General features: G+C 44.3%; 1 protein-coding gene across 3 annotated transcripts in view; it reads left to right on the forward strand.

The window, feature by feature from the left end:
* vps13c (vacuolar protein sorting 13 homolog C) overlaps positions 1-20338 on the forward strand; it is a 386360-nt gene that overhangs the window by 348889 nt on the left and 17133 nt on the right. For 2 of the 3 annotated variants that reach the window (XM_059945984.1, XM_059945985.1), the window contains one exon: positions 18444-18535. In XM_059945984.1, the coding sequence (XP_059801967.1) occupies positions 18444-18535 (92 nt within the window). Of the gene's footprint in view, positions 1-3822; positions 5016-18443; positions 18536-20338 lie in introns of those variants that run through there. The other variant, XM_059945986.1, reaches the window with a different exon arrangement.

Consider the following 20338-nt stretch of genomic DNA (forward strand, 5'->3'; position numbering starts at 1 on the left):
AGGAGCAATACCTTATATTCCATCTGGGTAGCCTCCAACCTGATGGCATAAGCATCAATTTCTCAAACTTCCAGTAATGACCCCCCTCATTATTCCCCATTCCCATTTGCCCCTCTCGTCTTATCTCCTTACCTGTCCATCACCTCCTGGTGCTCTTCCCCCTTTTCTTTCTTCCATGGCGTTCTGCCCTCTCCAATCAGTTTTCTCCTTCAGCCATGTATCTCTTTCACCAATCAACTTCCCAGCTCTTTGCTCCCCTCCCCCAGTTTCACTTATCACCTTGTGTTTCTTCCTCCCTTCCCCCCCATCTTCTTACTCTGACTCCTCATATTTTTTCCCCAGTCCTGATGAAGGGTCTCGCACCAAAACGTCGACTGTACTGTTTTCCAGGGATGCCAAGTTCCTCCAGCATTTTGTGTGTGTGTTGTTTGGTTTTCCAGCATCTGCAGATTTTCTCTTGTTTGTGATTAGTTTCTAACACTTTTATAATGGATTTAACTTTGGGCATATATTATATCTTCCAGTACTGTTCTCTAATGGTTGCTGAGTGCTCTCCCCATGTTTGACAGTTCTGCAGTGGCACACAGAATGTGGAATATGAACTATTCCACATTAAACACAGGGTCATTAACTCATAACAGCCATGCCACACAGTCTACACCTGGGAAGTCCCAGTACCACAGCAGTATATTTTGTTGAGTAGTATCTATTGTCCTCTGTATCTTTCTCTCTAGACATTAGCTTCCTCTATTGTAATATTTCACTTGTTGCAATACACTTGTAGCTCAGTTCAATTGTTGCATGATTTGTGTTTTTTCACTTTCTTTTGCGCATTTGGTGTTGGACTATCTATTTTTTTCTTTAATTTGGATTCTTTCAGGTTTCTTCCTTTGTGGTTACCTGTAAGCAAAATAAATCTCAAGGTTGTGTAATTTATACATTTTTTGATAATAAATGGGCTTTGAATCTTTGAATACATGTGATAGGAATGCATTGTGTCTGGCAGGATCATAGTGAGTGGAGAAACCAGTGTGCATTTGTTCTCAGAGTTCTTTTCTCAGTCTCCTTTCCAAAAAAGGGGCTTTCTCTTGTTCAATCCAATATCACAGACCACAAAGTAAGTGGCACCACTCTGCTTTCTTCTATGTCACAGTTTTGTGGTGCCTTTCTGTGTAAAATAGAACATAATGTGTCTCTGCCATCACTTGAAATTCAACAAGCAATCTACTGAAGGAATTCAGTGGATCAAGCAGCATCTGTGGGAGGAAATGAATTTTCCTACAATTAGACAGTTCCTTCCCACCTCCACACCCCCCACAGCGTGCTTGACTCACACCTTCCTCCAGCAGACTGTTTGTTGCTCCATACCTACATCTGTAGTTTCTTGTGCCACTTAATGTTCTCCTTTCTGTGATGCAGGCCTTCAGCACCCAAATTTATAGCCTGCCATCTCGAGCATTTCCAATGATTCTTTCACCACTCTGTTTTCCTCACTTTATTTCATCATAAGCTCACTTCTCTCATAAAACAGTTCAAAATGCAATTTATTCCCATTTAAGAAAATTTAGCATCGGGGTGGCCCAGCAATCAGCTTTCACTGTTTCTTTCCTCCAGCGCTCCAGTTTTCTTCAACATTTCAAACAGTGTTGTTAGATTAACTGCAAATTGATCTTGTAACAGGTGGGTTATCTTGTGTGAGAGAGGGAATATTTATAAGAAATACAGAGAAAGTGACTGATGCGATCTTCCTGAGAGTCAACAAAGATATTGGGCCAAGGGCCTCCCTCTATTTCAAATGAGAAATTTGAGGGGCTGTGCTTAAATAAATGTTCCACATCGAGCCCCCTGAACCTACTGATGGATAGACTTCAATGACAAAAAACATTTTTTCTTAGATAAAAAGATCTTCATCTCAGCTATCAATTCCATTATCCAAATTATTGGCATATAATGTAAAAAAGAGCAGTCCTAATACTGACCTCTGCAGAACCAATCTCTAGTTACCAGCAGTCGACCAGAAAAGGCTTCCTTTATTCCTACTCTTCAACTTCTGCCAATCAGCCAATCCTCTATCTATGCTAGTTTTTCCTGTAATACCCTTGGCTTGTATCTTGTTAAGCAACCTCATATGTGGAACCTTGTCAAAGGCTTTCTGAATATCCAAGTACACAATATCTACCAATTCTCCTTTGTCTATCCTGCTTGTTATTTCCTCAAAGATTTCCACAGATTTTTCCTTAAAGAAACAATGCTAACATTGGTCTATTTTATCATGTGCCTACAAGTGCCCTGCAACCTCACCCTTAACGATCAACTCCAATATCTTTCCAACCATTGTCAGGCTAACTGGCCTATACTTTCCTTTCCACTGCCTCCCTTTTTAAAGAGTGAATTTGCAATTTTCTAGTCCTCCAGAGCCATGCCAGAAACCGGATTTTTATTAATGTTTCCACAACTTCTTCATCTACCTCTTTCAGAAGCTTGGAGTGTAGTCCATCTGGTCCATGTGACTTATCAACATTCAGACCTTTCACCTTCCCAAGCACCTTCTCTCTAGTAATAGCAATTGCACTCACTTCTGTCCCCTGACACTCTCAATCTTCTGGCATTCTGTTAGTGTCTTTCACAGTGAAGATAATACTTACTTAGTTCATCTGCCATTTCCTTATCCCGTATTATTGTCTCTCTCGGCAACAAGCACCCACCTGATTTTCCCAATCTACCTGTACCTGCATAATCCTTTGTGACTACCAGAGATTTGTGGTACCAGAGTTATAAATGAGTCATTTTTCTGGCTGGTGAGATATAACATATGGTTTACTGCGAGGATTGTTGCTGGGACCTCTATTTATTCACGATTTTCATGAAGGCGATAAAGGTATCATTGCTAATTATGTTGATTAAACAAAAGGTAGGTAGGAAAGTAAGTTGTAAAGAGGATATAAAAGCTACAAAAAAAGGAACACACAGGTTACTAGTGAGGTTACAGTACGGAGGATTGACACCTCGAGCCCTGTCACAGTTTAATCTGATGGTTCTGTTGTATTTTATATTTATTAGATTTTTCACATTTGTAGTTTATATTTTTATTCAAAGTCTTAGGTGTGTGCATACATATACATATAGCTAGGGTGCCTAAGACTTTTGCACAGTACTGTAGTAATTTTATGTATTGCTCTGTACTGCTGCAAAAAAAAATCATGTGATGATAAACCTGATTCTGATATGGGTCTCTATTGTGTCCTGAGAGTTCGAAGGGGCAGAGAGAAGGGAATCATGGTTGGGAAAAGTGGAAAGGAGAAGAAAGGTTGTGGGAAGCACCAGAGAGACATTCTGCAATGATCAGTAAACCAATTGTTTGGAATCAAATGACCTTGCCTGGTGTCTCGGGGCTGGGTGTGTCTGCACCCACGCCACCCCCTGCCACTGGCAGTCCTTCACCACCTGTCCCGTGCCCCTCCCGCGGTGCTTCACCCTAGCCATCCCCAATATCCTTTGCTTCTACCAGAGTTATAAGTCTGATTTCCACTTCACATGGACAAATGCAGTACTCAACAGTGTAATTGCCAGTATTAGAAATTAAATGCGATTTACAATGATCATGAGAACAAATGGGAGGCTGCTTTGTTATGGTTAATGCCTTCTTGTGTCTCCCCTTCTAAATGATCTCTCTCTCTGCCCCACCTTAAACAGCTTTCTTTTCATTTTGAATCTTTGTTTATTTTACTTTTGCCAAAAATTGCTGAATGAAAAACGTATGATCCTTTATCTTTTAATATGGCAAAATTCTAATGTCTTTCCCTTCTCTCTTTACTCATGCAGCACGATATGGATTGAGATTTCAAATGTCCTTCTGACTTTTTACCTTTCTGCTTTTCGTAATCTGTTTATTTTTGCATATTAGCATCAAATGTAAATACATTTAGATTTGTAATATATAAATTTATTGTATCTATCATCTATTACAGTGTTATATTCCATTTTAAGTCACTCTGCATTTTGGATAAACTTGGCAAAACAAATGAATCTATCATCTCAACAGTAAACATTCCATTTGTAAATTCCATGAAAGAAATTCCATGAAGGAAATACAGTGGATTTTAGTTAATTGGGGCAGCCACTTATTTAGGACAACTCTTAAAGAACAAAACTAATTGAGAAAATAGCCGAGATTCCCTTTGTTTTATTTGGGACACTATGGTGATAAGTTGGAACATGAGATGGTTGTCGACCAGTTTCTAACTAGTGTCAATTGCATGCCCTTGTGTGGCTGTTAGACACTACACTGTGCTTAGAGTGAACAATTTTTAAATAACATCAGTTGCATGAGCTTGCATTCAAAAAGCAGTGATTTTTATCACTGACAGTTGGAAAGAAATAAGCAGGAAGTCAATTCAGAACTTTTTTGCTCACTGTGGCTTCAAGTATTCAGGCTTGGAAATGCCAGAAATGGCCAGGACTGAAAATGAAACGATTTCACTATTTCCAACAAGTAGGATCTACAAAGAATATAAAGGTATCAGCAATCATCTTGAAGATTAAGATTTGGATGATGCAATCATTGAAAGCATTGTATGAAAGTAGTCCAGTCTCTGCACTAGGTGTCTGCACTGATTTTGATAATTATAGTCAATCGAAAGAACATGACAGCATACGCTGAATGAATTCTTCCATGGATAACCATTAGGAGTTAATGCACAGTTTTATAATGTTGCAGTAGCATTGTAATGTTCTTATTTGTTCTGTATTTCATTTAAATACATAATTTGTTACTCAGTTAAATGTTAATACCCTTGTATCTCTTTCCATGAAACTTAATGGGGCCAAAATGTACTGGTCATGATGTGTCCTAATTAACTGGAATCCATTGTATATTCTGAAAGACTAATAGTTAATCTTATGACTCTTCCGTCTGGCTGGTTCTTTTTCTATTCTGATTATTAATTTCCACATATTGTATGAATAATAATTATCACCTATATTTAAAATAAATACAGATTGTATTTTAATTGTGATTCTACAGTTTGCTTTATTGTATTCAGTTACAGTTTGATTATTTTTGAGAATTATCTTTATTTTGTTGGTCTTGCTCTGCAGTTGAATAATAGACCAATGTCTACATGATCTTTAATACTGTAAAATGACATTTAGATGATTAAGTTAGACAGTGCACAAACAAGCCATTTGGCTCATTCTGACCAGTGGGCACCCATCCACATTAATCCCTTCCTCTATCTAGCACTTGGCCTGTTGCCTTCTATCAGGGGCAATGCAAATGTTTGTTTACACACTTCAGTGACTCTGCTTCTCAGCCAATACAGTTCAGGTACTCATCACACTCTGAGTCCCCCTCAAATCTCCTCTAATTCTCTTACTCCAAAACTAAATCTATGTCCCCTCCTTTTACCTACTTCTAATAAGGGATAAAGTTTCCTGCAATATGCCTTGTACGCTTCATAATTAAATATATCTCAAACATATTTACTTTTAACCTCCGTCTTTCCAGAGAAAACAGACCCAGTCAGTCCTCATTTCCATCACAGGCAACATCCTGATGAACCTTCTCTGCATCCTCTCCAGCAGTGTCATATGTTTCCTGTAATGAGGTGAACAGAACTGTACATAGTATTCCATCTGAGGTTTGACAAAGATTTTGTGAAATGGGAGCATAACCTTGTTGATCTTGCATTCAATGCCTCAATTGGTGAAGGCCAGTAATCCATATGCTGCTTTGATTTATCTCTGTGCTGACACCTACAGGGATCTTTGGACTTGCACACCAAGGTCCATCTGTTCCTCAATACTCTGTAGGACCTTACTGTTCGTGATGTATGTCCTAGCCTTATTAGTGCTCCCAGAATACACTAACTCATTAATCATGCTTCACTAACACATCAATATCACCCTGTAGCCTAAGACCACCATACATGGTGGTAGTCCTTTGGATTGGAAGAAGACATGCTGAAGTGCAGTTCATCTGTGAACAGGGAGGTGGCTCTGCAGTCCCAGTCTGGAAGCACAATGGGGGCACTGGAAGTCCATTGTTACGGCTGCTGTTCTGTGATGCCGCTCACTATTTTCCAACAGCGGATTCTGTCAGCAGCCGCAGCTTCTAGTTCCCTTGGCTGAATGTCACAGTAGCATAGGGTTTCCTTCACAGTATCTTTGTAGCACTTGCGTGGACCACCTTGAGATCTCTTTCCGGCCTCTAGTTCACCATGGAGCAGCTGGTGAGGCATTCAGTGGTTGTCCATTCTGATGACATGCCCCACCTACTGTATCTGGGCTCTGCTGATCAGGGACTTAATGCTGGTGGACTCCGTGTGATCCAAGACCTCCAGGTTGGAGAAACGGTCTTGCCAACAAATGCCAAGGATGGAATGAAGGGCATGCATGTGAAATTTCTCCAGCTGTTTGATGTGTCGTTGGTACAGAGGCCAGGTCTCACATCCATATAGGAGAGAAGGGTTGACCACAGCTCTGTAGACTTTCAGCTTTGCAGAGATGCGGACGTTGTGTTGATTGAGCACTCTGGTACGCAGTCTCCCCAGAACCTGGCTGACCTTGCTGATCTTGCAGTCAATTTCTTTGTGATGTACACTCCCTCCTTCGCAGCATGTGACAACATGCAAGCGAAGAACAGATTGAACAGGACTGGGGCTATTACACCGCCCTGCTTCACCCCATTGGAAATGGCAAATGCAGCTGACGTATCACCACTGCAAAGGGCCTGTCTTGTCATTCCGTCATGGAGCAGCTGAATCATCTTTACGAATTTCCTCGGGCATCCGTAATGTCTCAGGATGATCCAGAGAGCCTCCCTGTTTACATGCCTTTGTCAGGTCAATGAAGACAAAGTAAAGAGGCTTGTTCTGCTCAATGCACTTCTCCTGTACTTGCCTCATGGCAAGTATCATGTCTACTGTACTCCGTTCTGACCAAAAGCCACACTGCACCTCTGGGAGGTTCCTTTCCAAGACAGTGACAAGTCTGTTCAGGAGAATGCGGGCAAAAATCTTGCCTGCGATTGTCGGCACTGAGATACCCCTGTAGTTTCCGCAGTCTGATTTGCTTCCCTTGTTTTTGTAGAGAGTATTGATGAGGGCATCGCAGAAGTCATCAGGCATCTCCTCTGTGATCCAGATGTCTTCCAGGATGTCTTGGAATGCCTGTAAGGTATATCTCGGAGGGAATGCTAACCTGACCTGTTGCTTCATTTGAGTTAATCTGCGAGATCGCTTTCTTGATCTCATCAGTAGAGGGTGGCAGGGCTAGGTCATCCAGGACTGGCTGCTGAGGATCTGCTGTGCATGGCCTATTGAGTAGGTTGGAAAAGTGTTCAGCCCAGCGGTTTTTCAGTCCTTCCTGGTCTTTGATCAGGCAATGATGGCAAGGGGGAGCATCCTGATTTAGAAGGACCATAAACTGACTTTATGGTGCTGAAGAATTCTCTGGTGGCATGCATTTTCTGCATAACGTTCCACCTGCTCAGCCTTTCTCTGCCACCACTCGTCCTGCATTTCTTGCTGTTCTGCCCGTACATTGGACTACAGGTGTTTAAATTTGTCTGTCTTTGAGACAGATGACGAGTCATTCTGCCAGTCTGCATAGGCCTTGTTCTTGGCCTGAATGGCTGCTGAAATGGTCTCGTGGTTTTCATCAAACCAGTCTTGATGCAGGCGGGTTTTCAGTCCAAGTACAGTTGTTGCAGTTTGTGTGATAATATCTTTGAACTGAGTTCACTTTTCAGAATAGGTTCCCACAAGCGGTGAATTGCCGGAGAGTTTTTCATTCAGTACATCTTGAAAACATTGGACTTGACCTGGGTCTTGCAGTTTGCTGATGTTGAATGACTCTCGGACAGTCTTTGGCTGCTTACGATGCAAAGGGGCTATGTGCAGGTTGAGGATCGACCGAACCCGCCTGTGATCTGTCCAACACTCAGCACCTCTCATGGCCAGGGTGATGGTGACGTCTTGAAGGTCACACTGGCATACTATGACATAGTTGAGTAGGTGCCAGTGTTTGGACCTGGGATCCATCCAGGTAGTTTTGTACTTGTCACAGGGGACATGAGGCTGGACCCAAGTGCAGGACACAGGCACTGAAGTACTAGGGGCAGGACAGGAATAACTAAAGGATAGAACCAGATGGGGAGACCAGGGCGTACGAAAGAGACGGGGCATGCTAGGTAATTCTGGGGTTAAGAGAGTTCGTGGCTGGGCTGGATCCCGGAGTCTGTGGCTAGGCTGGATCCCGGAGTCCGTGGCTAGGCTGGATCCCGGAGTCCGTGGCCGGGCTGGGTCCCGGAGTCCGTGGCCGGGCTGGGTCCCGGAGTCCGTGGCCGGGCTGGGTCCCGGAGTCCGTGGCCGGGCTGGGTCCCGGAGTCCGTGGCCGGGCTGGGTCCCGGAGTCCGTGGCCAGGCTCGGCTGGATCCCGGAGTCCGTGGCCAGGCTAGGCTGGATCCCGGAGTCCGTGGCCAGGCTAGGCTGGATCCCGGAGTCCGTGGCTAGGCTAGGCTGGATCCCGGAGTCCGTGGCTAGGCTAGGCTGGATCCCGGAGTCCGTGGCTAGGCTAGGCTGGATCCCGGAGTCCGTGGCTAGGCTAGGCTGGATCCCGGAGTCCGTGGCCGGGCGGGATCCCGGAGTCCGTGGCCGGGCTGGGTCCCGGAGTCCGTGGCCGGGCTGGGTCCCGGAGTCCGTGGCCGGGCTGGGTCCCGGAGTCCGTGGCCGGGCTGGGTCCCGGAGTCCGTGGCCGGGCTGGGTCCCGGAGTCCGTGGCCGGGCTGGGTCCCGGAGTCCGTGGCCGGGCTGGGTCCCGGAGTCCGTGGCCGGGCTGGGTCCCGGAGTCCGTGGCCAGGCTCGGCTGGATCCCGGAGTCCGTGGCCAGGCTAGGCTGGATCCCGGAGTCCGTGGCTAGGCTAGGCTGGATCCCGGAGTCCGTGGCTAGGCTAGGCTGGATCCCGGAGTCCGTGGCTAGGCTAGGCTGGATCCCGGAGTCCGTGGCTAGGCTAGGCTGGATCCCGGAGTCCGTGGCCGGGCGGGATCCCGGAGTCCGTGGCCGGGCTGGGTCCCGGAGTCCGTGGCCGGGCTGGGTCCCGGAGTCCGTGGCCGGGCTGGGTCCCGGAGTCCGTGGCCGGGCTGGGTCCCGGAGTCCGTGGCCGGGCTGGGTCCCGGAGTCCGTGGCCGGGCTGGGTCCCGGAGTCCGTGGCCGGGCTGGGTCCCGGAGTCCGTGGCCGGGCTGGGTCCCGGAGTCCGTGGCCGGGCTGGGTCCCGGAGTCCGTGGCCGGGCTGGGTCCCGGAGTCCGTGGCCGGGCTGGGTCCCGGAGTCCGTGGCCAGGCTCGGCTGGATCCCGGAGTCCGTGGCCAGGCTAGGCTGGATCCCGGAGTCCGTGGCTAGGCTAGGCTGGATCCCGGAGTCCGTGGCTAGGCTAGGCTGGATCCCGGAGTCCGTGGCTAGGCTAGGCTGGATCCCGGAGTCCGTGGCTAGGCTAGGCTGGATCCCGGAGTCCGTGGCCGGGCTGGATCCCGGAGTCCGTGGCCGGGCGGGATCCCGGAGTCCGTGGCCGGGCTGGGTCCCGGAGTCCGTGGCCGGGCGGGGTCCCGGAGTCCGTGGCCGGGCTGGGTCCCGGAGTCCGTGGCCGGGCTGGGTCCCGGAGTCCGTGGCCGGGCTGGGTCCCGGAGTCCGTGGCCGGGCTGGGTCCCGGAGTCCGTGGCCGGGCTGGGTCCCGGAGTCCGTGGATAGGCAGGAGAGCTCCCTGGGCGGCCGCATAACTCCTGGGCAGGGCCACCTCCCAGGGAAGAACACAGAGGCCCGAGCAAGATGTGGAACTCCTGGGCAGGTGCGGGCACAACCTGTAGGGAGCAAGGGGTAGGAAGGGGCAGAGACCTCCGGGTGACCCTCATACTCCTGGGCAGGGCCGCCTCCCAGGCGGGAACACAGAGGCCCGGGGGAGGTGCGGGACACCTGGGCAGGTAGCGTGCACAACCCATCAGAGGTGAGGAGTAGGAAGGGGACAGAGTCCCCCTGCCGGGCAACGGCAGTCCACCAGCCTGCTACCCGATAGAGGCAAGGGATCGAGAGGGAACTTGGTCCGGGGTGACTCCAAGGCTGACTCACAGAACTTGAGAATGAAGCCAAGGGCCCTCCAAGCCGGGACGACTGGAACGAACAGAGCCGATCGGACGAAACATCTCGGAACATGGCAAACCAGGGAACAGGACAACCCCCCAACTAGGCTCAGTCCCAGAGTCCCTTATATCCACCTGCCAGCTGATAGGCAACAGGAGCACCTTCTTAAGCCAAGATGATCCTATTTGGCCTAAGGGTGACAGGAGGGACGGCTGCAAGACCCGGAGTCTGGGGTCCGTAGACCGGATCAGGACCCAGAATGCGGGCTCTGGACCGGACCATAATAGTACTTGTTTGCAAGTCTGAACATCATGTTAGTGACGTACAGGTTGTGCTCGGCACACTTGCTCAGAAGCAGCAGGCCATTGCTGTTTAGTTGCTGGCGGGGGTTATCTGAATAATTTAACCCAGGTCCTTGTAGAAACTTTCCTTGTCTTCGTCTGGACTCACGAGGGTTGGTGCATAGACACTGACAATGGTGATATACCTGGACTTGCTGAGAGGAAAGCGGACTTCATAATACGTTCATATATTCCAGTGGGTAGAGTAGGAATGTTTTTCAGCAGAGGAGTTTTGACTGCAAAACCTATTCCGTGGATCCTGTCATCAATCTGTGGTTTCCTTTTCCAAAAGTATATCCACTCACTGCTTCCTGTAATGAACCCTCGCCTGCAAACCTGGCCTCACTGAGTGCAGCGATAACGATGAAGTTCGGCCGCTATGAATGCTGTTTGTCTTTCAGGCCTTGCCACCTTGTCTCTATCCAGCAAGGTGCGGGCGTTCCAGGCTCCAAAGATGAGTTTTCTTTGATTTGTTTTTCTTGATGCATGTCGACCGCTAAGGAGATGATCCACCAGCTGCGATTAGTTAGCCAGATGATGTTGTGGGGCAGGCAATATTCAGGGTACCTTTTCTAACCCCCTCCCTTATGCAAGGGTGAGCAGTGCTGTCCTCAAAAGGGCTGCCCAGTCACCCTGGATGCTGACGGACGTCTCTGCTGCCCTGGGTACAGAGACGAACGATCACTGGTCCAAAGGCCGCCTATGTGCAGGTTTGTGACTACATATGCCAGTGGTCATCTCCACCTGCTGTTTCACCACTCCCCCATCACCACAGGACTTGACGAGGTGAGTTTGCACTGAGACGAATCGCACAACAGAAACCCGTGCGTGATGGAGTTTTAAGTGGAACGGCCATTGCACAGGGGCAATCCTACTCTCCTGGCGGAAGAGACCTTGATCCAGTGATGCGAACAACCATTATGGCTGGAGACCTCTCCTGCTTCAGTGGATGATCAGGATGTCTAAGTGCCTTGTCATGCTCTTAGCGCTGCACAATGCCTACCAGCCTGCCTTCTTGACCATTGGACCATTAATCAGTCTCCTCTGCTCAATCTGCCAGGGCCAGACTTCACACGCTGGGATAGATAGATCCTCTAACTCATCGAGAGTCAAAGACCCATTGGCTACCCTCACCTGGTTTGGCCTGTCTGCCGAGTCGGTTTACCGGGGTGTGACTGCTACGTGTGTTATAGCTACTTGGAGCCACAGGTGGGGACCAAAGGTGGACGAGCTGCCCTGAAAAGGGCACAGCAGGCCCCCCCCACCAAGGGTGCTACCCCTCCCTAGACACCCCATACACCCCTTTCAACAGTCCACCCATCTTCATGTCATTTGTAAGATTACTAATCCTGCTTCCCACATCCACATCCAAATCATTCATATATATATTAGAAACAGTAAGGGTTCCAGCACTGATACCTGTGAGACATCAACAGTCACAACCATCCAATCACAAAACAACCCTCTGCCATCACCCTCTGTCGCCTATCCCTAAGCCAATTTTTGGATTATATCTGCCAACTTATCCTGGATCCCATGGGCCTTGACCTTTTCAACTAGTCTCCCATGTTGAGCTTGTTGAACGTCTTACTGAAATTCACTAAGCTGCATCTACTGCACTGCCCTCTTCAATATACTTTACCTTTTTATCAAAGTCAATCAGGTTGGTCAGACAAGATCAGCCCTTGGAAAAAGTCATGCTGTCTCTGATTATTCCCTGCCTTTCCAAATGATCATTAATCCCCTCCCTCAGAAATCTTTTCCAGAAACCCTTTCCACTGATTTATTTATTGAGATAGAGTGTGGTGTAAGCCCTTTGAGCCCAGCAATGTCCCAATTTAATGCTAGACTAATCACAGGGCAATTTACAATAAACAATTAACCTACAAACCAGTACATTGTTGGACTGTGGGTGGGGGAACCAGAGGAAACCCAAGCGGTCACAAAGAGAGTGCACCAACTCCTTACAGACAGCAGGAGGAAATGAACCCGCGTCACTGGTACTGTAAAGCGTTGTGCTTACTACTACACTTCTGTACCGCTCCCACTGATGTCTGGTTGCTTTGAAAGTGGAGACCAGTCTTCCAGTCAAACTGATACCTTAGTTGTGCTTAACAAAGGTTTAAAAATCTCAGCAGCGTGCAAGATTTTGCCTCTCATTAGTCTGGGATAAATCTCATTGGGCCTAAGGGATTTATTTATCTAAGATATTGGATACCTCCTCTCTTCATGTAGACTTGCAGTTGAGTTTCACCTTCCCCTTTGCTGAATCCTCCAACTATAAAATATGTGCCCCTTGTGAATAGTGTTCACCCATACCTTCTAGTTCTAGCTCACGTTGTTCCTAATGGACTCTACTGTTTGTCTGGTTAGTCGTTTTTCTTCTTTATAATTATAAAATACCTTTGAGTTTACCTTAATCCTGCCTGCCAGTGATAGTTCATGACCCTTCTAGGTCTTGCTAATTTCATTTCCAAGCATCTCCCTATAACCTTTACACTCCTGACCAGCCTCCCCCTATATGCCTGCTACATGTTTTTGTTTGTTCAGTAACAAAGATTTCCTGTACTTATTAGCCAAGGCTTTCACCCTTACAGGAAAACTTTTACCCGAATAGTTATTACTTCTCTTTTAAATGCTTACACCGCAGATGTAGACTTCCCTGCAAATAGGTGCTCCCAGTCTACCTTTGTGAGGTCTTGCTTATTTTAATCAAATTGACTTTCCCTCATTTTATTCCTGATATATCACTATCTTAAACATGAGAAAATTGCAGGAAATACGAAGCAACACATACTGTGCATTTTGCGTGTATCACTATCTTTTTTCCATAACTACCTTGAAATCTATGTGAGGTTTTTGAAACTGACCCTGAGGAGTATTTTATAAAAAGCTGGGAAAAACTCAAAAATTATCAGAGAATTCTACAGCTGTAATATGACATCTCAGCTATTGTACCAAATGCCCTTTCCAGTGAAGGCAAGCATGCAGTATATGCTCTTCACCACCCTGTTTACCTTTGTCTCTAGGCCCTTGTACCCTTTCTGTTCTGCAAAATTCCCCAAGACCACTGTGAATGTTCTTGCCTTGTGTCACTTTCCAAAATGCATCAATTGATAGTTGTTCAACTTAAACACTGTTATGTTTTGTAACTCCAAAACATAAATTTAATTAAAAGCAAAAATACTATTTCCCACCCACAAACCTATGAGGACTATCCTTGATCAGTGCTTGCCCTCCCAAATGCAGAAAGATCTTATCTCTGATTCCGCCCAGTAACTTCCCCACCACTGATATTAGTTCCTTTTGTTCTTGTACACTGTCTTAAATGAAGGGCCAACCTTCAGGTCCCTCCACTCTTTCATTACTTCAGTTGTGGCTAAGCAAGTTACAATGATCTCTGCCATGATCCCAACGGTTTTCCCTTGCTTCCTATAATGTCATAGCATGTAGTCATTGTTATAGTTATCAAGATGCAGTGAAAACCTTGTCTTACATACTGTTTATACAGATCAAATCATTATACAATACATTGAGCCAGAATAAGGAAAAACAATACAATACAGAATAAAATGTAAAAGCTGCCAAAAAAAGTGCAGTGCAGGTAAACAATAAAGTGCAAAATCATAATGAGGTAGATTGTAAGGTTAAGTGTCCTAGAGTTGGTTAAGCTTCAGGGATTTATCCACTTTTATGTGCCTCAACACTGCCAACACCTCCACTTTCATGCCTGTATATTAGGACATTACTGTCTGCTTCCTTGATCTTCTCCACAGTAAATACTGATAATATTATGTAATCTTTTAAGACCTTGACCATTAAAAACAATCAGTGATTCCTTTATAAATGTGAAAAAATGGGATAAATATGAAATTAGATAGCATAGATGTATTTTCTGTTCATATATGCAACTGCCAAAACAAAATAAAACCCTTTAATCTTACCTTTAAGGTGCATTATTTCTGTTCACATTTTAGTGTATTGGTTCTTCTTGAACCAGGAAGTCTACTGTCAAAAACTAAATTCTGTAATGTCATAGCGCTGTCATATGTCAGTGTAATGTTAGGCTGTTGGATGAACATCCTGAGGCTGGACTCCTGATGAAGAGGCGTGAATGGAACATGCAAAGGAAATTGTGTTGGACGAACTTCCTAGAGTTATTTGAGCATGTATCTGGTGAAATAGATGATGGAGAACCAGTGGTCATATTGCATTTGGGTTTTCAATTCAGTTCCATTTGATTCAAGTTTAATTGTCTTTCAACCATGTTACTCTGGGACCAAGGTGCAAAAGATTGTACCAACAGTAACATACAGCACAAAGCCTACATAGCACGTACAAGATAGCAGACACATAAAGATATCAGTGAGATTCAGCCACACAATAAAAAAATAGTCCAGACCCTAGCCATAAATGCCACCAAAATCTGCAGTTGACCACAATGCAGTTTGTCTTTTGCCGAGTGAACACCAGGTAGCAGCACCAACTCCAATCTGGACACTGCACTACACTGCCCTTGGTGGAGTGCACTGGCTCTGATGCCTCTCTCCTGCCGGCTGTACCCAGGCGACACCGCAGCTCGAGGCCTAGTCCTTGTACATACAATATAACAAGCTCATTAAGTTATCAGTAAAATACATTCATGCAAAAAAATATGGCCCCTGCACTTTGCCAATAAATCAGTGAATTGAACTTCTGGCATACCATATTAACAATGTCCAAAAGGGTCTTGTAACCAAGCTGGTCAAAATTGACCAAGACAACCAAAGTCGTCATTAGACCTTATACTGCCTTTGACACAGCATGATGCACAGCTCCTTCATTGTCTCCACCAGTGAGCAACTCGCTGATGGGGTAGAGCTACAGTACTTTTAAGTTCTTAATGTCCAGCAAGTCTTGAGATCATAAAAAGTAAGTTTAAAAAAAGACAATAACACCTTTTGTTGGCCCTGTAGAACCTGCTGCTATTGAATGCACCATCATCTTATTGGAACCATTAATAGTGAATGTGAACACATGGGATTGGGGGTACTGTATTGCCATAGATTGTAAAATAGTTAACTGACTTGAAATTGAGAACAGTAATAAATGGGGCTTTGTGCAGATGGCAAGTGGTGACTAGTGAAGTACTGCAGGGATCAGTGCTTGTGACCCCACTAATCACTATATATATGAAATGTATGAAGTTTTGCCAACAAGTCTTTGTCAACAACATGAGGCTATGGGGTGCAAACAGATCTGAATGTGATTCCACAAGCTAAATATGTGGGCAGGTACATGGCAGAGAGGGTACACTACAGATAAGGGTGAGCTTATCTTCTGAAGCAGCATATTATTTAAATGGTGACTGATTGAGAAATGTGGAACTAAAGGCTCTGGGTGTCCTTGTGCAGCACACTTTGAAGTAAACATAAAAGTGCCCCAAACTGTAAAGAAGACAATTGAAATGTTGGCCTTCAATGCAAAAGGCTTGAGCTTACAAGCAAGATGTTTTAGTACAGGTGTACAGAACCTTGTTATCCAGGAGTCTTATGTACAATTAAAAAAAAAAATATTATTTAGAGATTGCGAGGTCATCTGAAAGAAGATTCTATGGTGTGATGAAACCAAAATTGAGCTTTTTATCCATCAGGCTAAATGCTATCTTTGGTTAAGCCAAACACCACACATCATTAAAAACACACCATCCCAACCGTGAATCATGCTGGTGGCTGCATCATGCTGTGGGAATGCTTCACTGCAGCAGGCCCCAGAAGGCTTGTGAAGATAGAGGGTAAAATGAATGCAGCAAAATACAGGGAAATTCTGGAGGAAAACCTGATGCAGTCTGCAAGAGAACTGCGACTTGGGAGAAGATTTGTTTTCCTGGAATTCAATGATCCCAAGCATAAAGCCAAAGCTACACAGGAATGTCTTAAAAACAACAAAGTTAATGTTCTGGAGTGGCCAAGTCAGAGTCCAGACCTCAATCCAATTAAGAATTTGTGGTTGGACTTGAAAAGGGCTGTTCACTCAAGATCGCCAGGCAATCTGGCAGAGCTTGAACCCTTTTGTAAAGAAGAATGGGGAAAAATTGCAGTGTCCAGATGTGCAAAGCTGATAAAGAACTATCCACGCAGATTCAAGCTGCAATTGCTGCCAAAGATGCAGCTACTAAATACTGACTTGAAGGGGATGAATACTTATACAATCCATTATTTTGTGTTTTATATTTAGATCACGTTGTAGGGATCTGTTTTCACTTTGACACATAAGAGTCTTTCTGTTGATCAGTGTCAAAAAAAGCCAAATTAAATCCACAATGATTCAATATTGTAAAATAATAAAACATGAAAACTTCCAAGGGGGGTGAAAACTGTATAGACACTGTAAATAGTAATCTAATCTTCTATTTTTCCTTCCAAAGTGGATGATCACATAATACTCCACCTGCCAAACCCTTGCCCACTTAGTTAACCTATCTATGTTTCTTGTAGACTCCCCACATCTATGCACAATTTGCTTTTTCATACAGTTTAGTATCATCAGCAAACTTGGGTGCATTACACTCTGTCCCCTCTTCCTAATCTTAGTTAATATATAGCTATTGCTGGCCCAGTATCCAGCCCAATGGTACTCTGTTCACTACTGACTGTTAACAAGAGAAATGCCATCAATCTGTCTTCCACTGGTTAACCACATTACCAAAAACTTGATGTATCTTTTATTCAACACCTTATCGAATATCTTCTGGAAGTCCAAGTGTACAGCATCCACCTGTTCTCCTCTGTTCACTCTGCTTATATTCTCAAAGAACTCCACTAAGTTCGTCAAGCAGAACCTGTCCTTCATAAATCCATGTTGTGTCTGCCTGATAGAACTTCTATGCCGATATCTCTCTGTGATGATAACTTCAAGTATTTTCTCAACTACAGACGTTAAGCTAACTAGCTATATTTGCTCACTTTTTCCCTACAACTTTTTTTTAAACAGCACTATGACACTGTGTTTCATTCTGCTGGGATCTGCACAGAATGCAGAGAATTTTGGTAAACTTATCACAAACGCCTCTAATTTACACCATTTCGTTCAGTACCTTGGAATGTGTTCCATTAGGACAAAAGTACTTGTCTACCTTTTTGCTCATCGCTACCTCTTTAATGTCAGTGATTGTATTAAGATCCTCACCTCCCAATGCATTCAGAACATCTCCCTTTGGTATTTTAGTACGTGTCCTCATGATGAAGACTCACATAAAATCATTGCTCAAGGCTTCAACCATTTCTACATTACCTAATATTAATTCCCTTCAGACCACTGTCTGTTGCTATAACAATTCAGTCTGTTAATATTAATACCCATTTTGATCTTGACCATTCGGCAAATGTGCCTAATTATAATAAATGTTTGATGATTCCGATTGTAGTGGAACACTGCTGCGTATGAGTTTGTTGCTACATTTCCCGTGGTACAACAGTGCCTCTATTTCAAATCTAATTTTATGGCAGTTTTCATCAGCATGAGTCCTTCCTCTAAGTTTGCACCTTTTGTACAAAACCTACTTTGAATATAGCTACTTTTAAATAAGTATATTTTAATACTTGACTTGGACGTGAAGGATTTGATTAATAGGGAAGAAATATTTTAAAAGAAGTTAATTTGCATGCAGTCATTGGAATTATGTGATGCATTGCAAAATCAATTTTTCCTCAACTCTTGCCAATGCACACAATGCCTAATCCGACTGAATTTTGGTGAGAGCAAGAACTGGTAGGGATGGAGTCTGTGTCTCAGTTACTTAGCTTTGATGGTTTACTACAACGCATCAAATACTGCACCTTAACTTTCAACTTACACGTAGTTGAAGCTAAGACTTAACCATTCTGACACAAGCTACTGACTGCACATGATGTCAGTGAGTTGTATGCACCGTATTTAAATTCTCACCTTTGACTAAGTGTCACTGGAGAAAATAATTTGACTTTTCTTGCAGAGGTTGGAGATTCCAAAGCTTCAAGGAGAGAGCTATCGTTCGCATTGTCTTTTGTATGGGAAGAAAAGAACAAATCTGCTCATCACAAACAGGTACCGAGGATAAACAACTTGATCAAAGGGACCGAGTGACAAGACAAGGAAGCAAGTCATTAAATGTATTCATGAAGAATGCAGATAAATTTCTTAATGCCAAAGAGATCAAGGGATATGGGGGGTGGGTGGGTAGAACAGTATATTAAATTAGAGTGACTAGCCATGATCATTAAATGTCAGAAAAAATTCAAAGAGCTGAATGACTTCCTCCCATTCTTAACCTTTGTGTTCTTTGGTTCAAAGTGTGAGCTAGCTGAGTTTTGGAGAAAGGGATGGGCTTTCATATGCTTTTTCTTTTTTTTGTAATTTATTTGTTATTGAAGTTCATCATCAAACAAACATTTCCATAAGATGTATTTCAGATACTATACATATATATCATATTTGCCTCAAATCTCCACTTAATATTTATCTGAGGTATATACTTACAGAAAAGAGAGGAAAGAAAGAACGAGAAAAAGGAGAAAACTACGTACAAGTAGGGAGTGATCTTTTTTTTGCAACATATTGATTGATTTGTGAGAATAAAATCAGGCCTATGAGGTATTATGTAATTAAATCATTTTTCCCAGTAGGAGTCAAATTGTTACAACTTATGATTAACAATGCTGTTATTTTCTCTAATTTGTAAATGTCCACTGTAATTTCCATCCATGTGTTTAAAGTTGGGCTCTCCTGTGATAGCTATTTCCTGGTAGGAGTCGTTTTACCAGCCACCAACAGCGTATTCATTAAATATTAATCTCTTTTCATCCATTCTTGAGGTATATACTCAAAATATATGGTCTTACTTTCTAAGGGTATTTGGCATTTAAAGATATCTTGTAGGGCATTATGTATTCCACTCCCATAGGCTTTGATAAAGGGGCATTCCCAGAAAATATGATAATAGTTTGCATTTTGACTTCCAAAATCTCTCCAGCAAACAGGGAGGTTACTGTCATAATGGGATTTCTGAGAGGGTGTAATAAAATATCTTATTAAGTTTTTCCATCCAAACTCCCTCCATTTCTGTGAACTGGTACTCTTCCATTGATACCTTCATATCATTGTCCTTTTCTTTTTCATCTTACTTAGCATCCGTTCCACATTTTGAACGCGATCTTTCACCTTTTCAGTTCGTGTCTCTATCACTGCTATTTTTTGATTAACGTTGGTGAGCTCTGACTTGATATCATTTAGTTGCTGTTTTATGTCTTTTTGGAATTCCCGTATCTCTTCCAAAATTTTTATTAAATTTGCCGCTTCATCTGAACGAAGCCCAGTGTCAGCCCCGCCACCATGCACATGTGTAGGAGAGCCACTCGTTGCACCCCTCTCGTCCACAGGCTGCACGGTGATGCTCCTTTTGTCTCCATTCCTTTTCCCCATTCTTGCCCCCTTACCAGTCCAGATATTTTTGAGGTGTCTTGTATTTGGTGGATTAAAGGGGCAAAATAAAACATTTTTCCGGAGGAGCTATTATTTTAGGCTGCCATTCTGGACGATGACGTCACCGGAACCTCTCATATGCTTTTTCAAGATGGACCAAAGTGCAGAGTCTCAAGGACAGAAGGCCCTGCAAACTAGATTTGCAGGGAGATGGGAACCAGAATGCCAGAGTAGATAGTGGAGTGGGGGTGAAAATAAATGATGTTAATGTTTCATGCAAAGTCACAAATAGAAGGGTCGTGTGTGGTGGTAATAATCTTCTGAGGTGTGTCTATTTCAATAAGAGGAGTATTGTGGGGAAGGCTGATGAGCTGAGGGCTTGGATTGACACGTAAATTATGACATTGTAGCCGTTAGTGAAATTTGGCT

This window comes from Hypanus sabinus, chromosome 21, assembly GCF_030144855.1.
Source record: "Hypanus sabinus isolate sHypSab1 chromosome 21, sHypSab1.hap1, whole genome shotgun sequence".
NCBI lineage: Eukaryota > Metazoa > Chordata > Chondrichthyes > Myliobatiformes > Dasyatidae > Hypanus > Hypanus sabinus.